This window comes from Piliocolobus tephrosceles, chromosome 21, assembly GCF_002776525.5.
Source record: "Piliocolobus tephrosceles isolate RC106 chromosome 21, ASM277652v3, whole genome shotgun sequence".
NCBI classification, from domain to species: domain Eukaryota; kingdom Metazoa; phylum Chordata; class Mammalia; order Primates; family Cercopithecidae; genus Piliocolobus; species Piliocolobus tephrosceles.
Window position 1 is genome coordinate 34847341 of NC_045454.1, and position 7753 is coordinate 34855093.

The following is a 7753-nucleotide window of genomic DNA, read 5'->3' on the forward strand; positions in this document are numbered from 1 at the left end:
AAAAAAAAAAAAAAAAAAAAAAAAAAATTAGCCGGGCGTGGTGGCAGCCACCTATAATCTCAGGCACTCTGGAGACTGAGGTAAGAGAGTCGCTTAAACTCAGGAGGCGGAGGTTGCAGTGAGCTGAGACTGTGCCATTGCATTCCAGCCTGGGTGATAGAATGAGACTTCGTCTCAAAAAAAAAAAAAACAAAGTTTTGTTGAAAGGAGACTTTCCTGGATGCCATAACTTTCTGCGGGGTGGGAGTGCCCAGTTCCAAGCCTGACTCCCACCCTCCGGATCTAAGTTACCTGAACTGCAATCCAACTGGCGTTCACAGTGTGTTCCCCAAAAGGGCCAAATCCTGAAAAAACAGGAAAAGCAATATATTACCCAAAAATGGCCCTTCCCAGTCTTCCCCTGGCCGCTACTCCCACCTGGAGAAGCAAGCAAGGAGCTTCAGGGCGCAGCTGCCAGGGACAACATTGCGGGCCTGGTCCTGAGTTCTGGGAGCACCTGGAGGCCCGTCAGAGCCGCCGTCCTGCACCTGTCTACTCTGTAGTCAACGAGTCCCTTCCTGTCTTCACCTCCGCCGGCCCCTCATGCTCAGCCAGGGTCCAGAGGTCTCTTCTGCCTCCGAAAAGGTTGTCCTGATCCTGTCTCCACTTCCTCTGTTCCCCTTGACCCAACCTAAAATTATGTGTCACTGTCCCGAAATGCCCTGAATCGGCACCAAATGAGGAATGAGCCCTACGGGCTGTCTAGATTTCACCTTGTCACCCTCCTCACTGCTAGCTCAAACTCCAGGCCCCTCTTTCCAAAACACAACAGTCGCCCAAGGCTGTACTAAGTGATCTTCCTGGCATTCCGCCTGGCCACATCCCCTTTCAGGCAAGGGCTTTTCCTGGGCCTGGTTTCCAGGAGCAGGGACTGAGGCACAGAGAGGTGAAGCTAGCTGCCCAAGGTCACACAGCAAGAAGGTGAAAGAGCTGGGATTCAAATCCAGACCTGGGGCCGGGTGTGGTGATTCACACCTGTAATCCCAGCACTTTGGGAGGCCGAGGCGGGCAGATCACCTGAGGTCAGGAGTTCGAGACCAGCCTGGCTAACATGGTGAAATCCTGTTTCTACTAAAAGTAGAAAAAATTAGCCAGCTGTGGTGATACATGCCCATAATTCCAGCTACTCAGGAGGCTGAGGCAGGAGAATTGCTTGAACCCGGGAGGCGGAGGTTGCGGTGAGCCGAAACCACGCCATTGCACTCCAGCTTGGGCAACAAGAGCAAAACTCCGTCTCAAAACAAAACAAAACAAAACAAAACAAAACAAAAAAATACGGTCCATCTAGGACAGTGATCCCACAGGATATAAATGCTATGCAGAGATGCTGTAGCCTGGGATAGCAGGTAGGGGCTGTGGCTCAGAAGAGGGCCTCCTAACTCTATCCTTCTGTACAGCCGAAGTTTGAGTCCCAGCTCAGCCCCTCAAACTGGATGACCTCTGTGAGCCTCAGTTTCCCTTTCTGCAAAATGGAGACAGTCAAGATGTAATCAGCTCATTCAAAAAGTGCTGGAATAAACAAACAGATAAAGGAAGGCTGGAGGGGATGGGGGCAGTGACCCTCCTCCCAATTATACACACCTGCTAAGCAGGTGCCTGGTTTCTTCCTTCTTCCCTGAATCTCCAGGATCAGCCTCAACCTCCCTTCAACAGCCACAAAACACCTGTGTGCACCTTTGCTGGCTTTCCCACTCTGACCCCTCCAGACAGCAGGTCAAAATGACACCCCCTACTCCCTGACTCTGAGGCCCCAGCGGAAGTTTGCACCCCACGTGGCCCCGAGGCAGAGTCTCAGAGAGGAGGAACAGTTGGTTTGGGGGTGAGGGGGAGTCGGTGACAGCGGGGGCCCTGACTCACCAACAAACAGCCCCCGGCACAAAACACAAAAGGTTTCCGCTGAAGACAGTCCCTGGGACAGCTGGGAGAGCCCCGGCGCCCGAGGTCCCCGGACTCCCACCTGTCCCTGCCTTGGGGGAGCAGCCCCCCCACGAGGGCAGGGCGCAGCAAGCAGTGACTGGGAGATTCATTTGTCACTGGGACACTTCCTGCCCGCAAATCGGCCTTTGTCCCCTGAGGCCGGGTGTTGGGGGGCGGCGGTGTGGGGACAGGCCGGACCTCGGAAGGGGCAGGGAGGAAGGGTCCGATCCAGCCCGCAGGCCAGACAGAGCAGGCAGGTGCCAGCAGGGTCATCATCCCTACCTTGGGAGGAAAGGACGCCAGGGGAACCTGCGCGGCGCCAGGCATTTGCCCGGCCCCCCAATCCCCGCGCCTGACTGCCCTGACTGCCGACCCTGGGACCCCCGAGGCTCCTCCTCTTTCACTTTCCAGGAAGCCTGGGCTGGCAGGGCTCCCGCGGGCGATGACACCTTCCAAATCTGGGAGGACTTCCAACACCTGCCCCGCCCGGCCCCGCAGTCCTGGAGCCGCCCCCGCCCCTGCCCCCGGCCGCTGCCGCTACAGCCCCCATCTGCCAGCGTACCCGTCACTACCACCGCCTTCCTTGGCTGCTCCATGGCGGGATTGACCTGCGCCTCGGACCCGCTTCTGTTCGGACTGGCGCGACAGCTGCAGCCGCGGCAGCCTCCTGGCCCCGCGAGGCCACGCCCCTTCCACGCCCCCTTCCACGCCCCCGGTCAGCCGCTCGGCGTGCGCGCCCCCCGGCCCGAGACGCAGCGTGCGCGCCCTGCGCCCCGCCTCCGACCCTGAACCCCGCCCCCGACGGCTATCACGGTCCTCCCCAACTTCCGTTTCCCCGTCTGCAAAATGGGAACATCTTATGCCGTAGGGTGTAACTGCTTACACGCACTGAGCCAGGTGCTGGGGACGAGCCGGTCCTTTATTCTATAAGAGTTCATTGAAGGCCTGCCCTATGCATGCATACTGCCCAGAATTAGGGAGGGGAGTCCCCGTGAGCAAGGCCCGTTTTCCAGATAAGGAAACTGAGGCACAGATTGCCACTTCCCCGAGGTCACTCACCTCGAGGGGTCACAGGAGCGGCTTTCAGGCCAGGGAGTTGGCGGGGGTAGGGGAGGACGGAGTAAAAAAGGAAAAACACGGCAACCACATTTGTGTGGTGCCAGAAGGTTCTCTGCAGGACCCCATGGTCCTAGGAGGCTAATGGGGGAGGGCGATTGCACCTCCTGTTCCCTTTGCCGGAACACACCCCGCAGGTACCTGCGAAGCTGGCCGCCTTCAGGCCTCAGCTCCAGTGTTCCAATGTCGCCTTCTCCCAGGGGCCCTCCTCTCCCTGGCTGTCACCTCCTCCTCCGAGGGGTGAACTGTCACTTTCGCCTTGAGGCCTTCTCTGGCTGTCACCTCCCTGCTATCCTATTACCTCCTCTGAGGGTTCCTTCTGGCCCTCCATGGCTGAAATGACCCCACTGCTACCCCCCAGTGTTTCCATCTTATTCCCTGGTTCCATCCTCTTTATAGCAATAAAGCTCAGAAATAATTTCCTTTCTCTCTGTCTCTTTTATTTTATTTTATTGTTGGAGACAGGGTCTCACTCTGTTATCCAGGCTGGAGTGCAGTGGCACAATCATAGCTCACTGCAACCTTGACCTCCAGGGTTCAACTGATCCTCACACCTCAGCCTCCTGAGTAGCTGGGACTACAGGTGTGTGGCACCACACCCAGCTAATTTTTGTATTTTTGTAGAGTCGGGGGTTTCACTATGTTGCACAGGCTGGTCTCGAACTCCTGAGCTCAAGCAATCTGCCCCGTTGTCCTCCCAAAAGTGCTGGGATAACAGGTGTGGACCAGCACGCCTGGCCAGAAATCATTTTTAATTTTTTTTAACTTTTAAGTTATGGGGCACATGTGCAGGTTATATAGATAAACTCGTGTCATGGGGGTTTGTTGTACAGATTATTTAGTCCCCCAGGTATTATTAAACAGAAATTACTTATGTATTTATCTATTTGAAACGTAGTTTCACTCTTGTCACCCAGGCTGGAGTGCAGTGGTGTGATCTTGGCTCACTGCGACCTCTGCCTCCCAGGTTCAAGCGATTCTCCCACCTCGGCCTCCCGAGTAGCTTGGAATTATAGGTGAGTGCCACCATACCCAGCTAATTTTGTATTTTTAGTAGAGAGGAAGTTTCACCATGTTGGCCAGGCTGGTCTCGAACTCCTGACCTTAGGTGATCCACCCTTCTCAGCTTCCCAAAGTACTGGGATTACAGGCATGAAACACCGCCTCTGGCCCCCCAGGTAGTATTAAGCAGAAATCATTTAGTATAGTCACAGCCTCTCTGGTTGGCTTCCCATTTCCTCTGACATAGAGATGAGAACTTCCAGGGAAGGACGTGTTGTTCTGTTAGAGCTGCATCCCAACACCCAGCACGTCCCCAGGCACATTCTGCCAACTTTCATCAGAGACCAGAATTCCTCTAAAAACAGGCAGAAAATGAAAGCTGAGTTTCTGGCCACATCTTCAGAAACAGGGCTGGACCTTGGACTTGGGTCACTGATTTTTTTTTTCTTTTTTGAGACAGGATCTTGTTCTTTTGCCCAGGCTGGAGAGCAATGGAGCGATCACAGCTCACTGAAGCCTCAACCACCATGGCTGAAGCGATTCTCCCACCTCAGCCTCCCGAGTAGCTGGGACTACAGACACATATAACCATGCCTGGCTAATTTTCTTTTTTAATTTAATTTAATTTTTTTTTTTTTTTGAGGCGGAGTTTTGCTCTTGTTGCCCAGGCTGGAGTTCAATGGTGCGATCTCGGCTCACCGCAACCTCCACCTCCCAGGTTCAAGCAATTCTCCTGCTTCGGCCTCCTGAGTAGCTAAGATTACAGGCGTGCGCCACCACACCTGGCTAATTTTGTATTTTTAGTAGAGTTGGGGGTTTCTCCACGTTGAGGCTGGTCTCGAACTCCTGACCTCAGGTGATCCGCCCGCCTCGGCCTCCCAAAGTGTTGGGATTACAGGCGTGAGCCACTGTGTCCAGCCAATTGTTTAAAATCTTATTATTTATTTTTTGAGTTGGAGTCTCCCTCTGTCACCCAGGTTGGAGTGCAGTGGCATGATCTTGGCTCACTACAACCTCCCGCCCCCGGGTTCAAGCGATTCTCCTGCCTCAGCCTCCTGCATAGCTGGGATTACTGGCGCCTGCCACCATGCCTGGCTAATTTTTGCATTTTTAGTAGAGACGGGGTTTCACCATGTTGGTCAGGCTGGTCTTGAACTCATGACCTCAGGTGATCCGCCTGCCTCAGCCTCCCAAAGTGCTGGGATTACAGGCGTGAGCCTCTGTGCCTGGCTGGTACTATGGTGTTTACTGGCTCCACCCCCGAATTCCTCCAACACCAAGGGCAGAGCTCTCTAGGCTGCCCCTGAGCCCTGTTTGGAAGCCCACGCCCCAGGTCACACACTCAGTGGCTATTTTGGTCTTTAGCAGCTTCAGGTAGAATGCAGAACATCAGAGAGCTGTCTGAGCTGGCCAGGGAATGAGGTCCAAGCCAAGTGGGAGAAGAGGGCAGATCAAAACACTAACCTGGCCGGGCACAGTGGCTCATGCCTGTAATCCCAGCACTTTGGGAGGCTGAGGCAGGCGGATCACCTGAGGTCAGGAGTTTGAGACCAGCCTGGCCAACATGGTGAAACTCTGTCTCTACTAAAAATGCAAAAAACTAGCCGGGAGTAGTGGCACGTGCCTGTAGTCCCAGCTACTCGGGAGGCTGAGCCAGGAGAATCACTTGAACCCAAAAGGCAGAGGTTGCAATGAGCCGAGATCGTGCCACTGCATTCCAGCCTAAGGGACAGAGCGAGATTCCATCTCAAAACAAAACAAAAAATCCACTCACCCAAAGTCAGGTTTTACAACCTGAATATGTCATATGTGCCTGGTGTGGAGTACGCGCATTGCTAGAAGTCAGGGATATGGTGAGAGAGAAGTGACAGTGGATTTTCGTTTCCTCAATTGCAGTGGGAGGAACGAAAACATGCAGAGTCAGCAGTCATGGGGAGAAACTGAGTCATGTCCCGCTGTCCCAGTGACTGGCATAAAGGCTAATGTTCACTGGTAGCCCTAATCATGTTCGGGCCATGTTTTTGGTTTTTGTTTTGAGATATGATCTTGCTTTGTCTCACAAGCTGGAGCGCAGTGGCACAGTCACAGCTCACTGCAGCCTCCACCCCCTGGGCTCAAGCCATCCTCCCGCCCCAGCCTCCCAAGTAACTGGGACTACAGGCATGTACCACCATGCCCAACTTGGAGAAACTTTTTTTTTTAAGACAGAGTCTTGCTCTGTCACCCAGGCACGATCTTGGCTCACTGCAGCCTGTCTCCCAGGTTCAAGTGATTCTCCTGCCTCAGCCTCCCAAGTAGCTGGGACTACAGGTGCATACCACTATGCTCGGCTAATTTTTGTATTTTTAGTAGAGATGCGGTTTCGCCATGTTGGCTAGGCTTGTCTCAAACTCCTGACCTCAAGTGATCTGCCCGCCTCAGCCTCCCAAAGTGTTGGGATTACAGGTGTGAACCACCGCACCTGGCTGAGGAACTATTTGTGTGTGTGTGTTTGTTTTTGAGATGGAGTTTCACTCTTGTTGCCCAGGCTGGAGTATAGAGGCCCAGTCTCGGCTTGCTGTCACTGCCGCCTCCTAGGTTCAAGCGATTCTCCTGCCTCAGTCTCCCAAGTAACTTGGATTACAGGTGCCTACCACCACACCTAGCTAAAGAACTATTTTTTTTAACCCAGTTAGCAAAGTGAGGAAACTGAGGCCCAGAGTGGCTAAACCACCTGCCCCAGGTCACACACAGGAGGGGCTGGGTTTTGGTTTAGAAGTAAATGGGCACCTCCTTAGGGGAGGACAATCCCAGCCAAAGTAAATCCTCACTGGACCTGCCAAGGTGTAGTTTCTTGCACTAGGATAGTTTGCAACAGTATATACCCAGCAGCACAGGGGAGGGGGTCAGATAAACTGCAGTGGGGGGAAGGAGAGGTCAGAATGGAGTCCTCTAAAAAAATATTTAAAGATTGGGTGTGGGCCAGGCGCGGTAGCTCACACCTGTAATCCTAGCACTTTGGGAAGCCGAGGCAGGAGGATCACTTGAGGCCAGGAGTTCGAGATCAGCCTGGGCAACATGGGGAAACCCCTTCTCTACTGAAAATACAAAAAAATTAGCCAGGCGTGGTGACATGTGCCTGTGGTCTCAGCTACTTCAGAGGCTAAGGCAGGAGAATCGCTTGAACTCAGGAGGTAGAAGTTGCAGTGAGCTGAGATTGCACCACTGTACTCCCACTTGGGCAACAGAGCGAAACTGTCTCAAAAAAAAAAAAAAAAAATCGGGTGTGGGCCAGGTGCAGTGTGGCTCACGCCTGTAATCCCAGCACTTTGGGAGGCCAAGGCAGGCAGATCACTTGAGACCAGCCTGGGCAACATGGTGAAATCTTGCTCTACTAAAAATACAAAAATTAGGCCGGGCACAGTAGCTCACACCTGTAATCCCAGCACTTTGGGAGGCCGAGGTGGGCGGATCACGAGGTCAGGAGATCAAGACCATCCTGGCTAAAGTGGTGAAACCCCGTCTCTACTAAAAATACAAAAAATTAGCCAGGCGTGGTGGCCGGCGCCTGTAGTCGCAGCTACTCGGTAGGCTCAGGCAGGAGAATGGCGTGAACCTGGGAGGCGGAGCTTGCAGTGAGCCAAGATCACGCCACTGCACTCCAGCCTGGGTGACGGAGTGAGATTCCGTCTCAAAAAAA

At 53.7% G+C, this 7753-nt stretch overlaps 1 protein-coding gene across 6 annotated transcripts in view; it reads right to left on the reverse strand.

Moving 5' to 3' along the window:
• The window catches only part of PGPEP1 (pyroglutamyl-peptidase I), a 32104-nt gene extending 29457 nt beyond the window's left edge, over positions 1 to 2647 (reverse strand). For all 6 annotated transcript variants that reach the window (XM_026456899.1, XM_026456897.1, XM_026456898.1 and 3 more), the window contains exons 1-2: positions 2519 to 2647; positions 292 to 344 (exon numbers count right to left, since the gene is read on the reverse strand). In XM_026456899.1, the coding sequence (XP_026312684.1) occupies positions 292 to 344; positions 2519 to 2552 (87 nt within the window). In that variant the 5' untranslated portion in view covers positions 2553 to 2647. The remainder of the gene's footprint in view (positions 1 to 291; positions 345 to 2518) is intronic.
• Positions 2648 to 7753: the final 5106 nt, after the last annotated feature.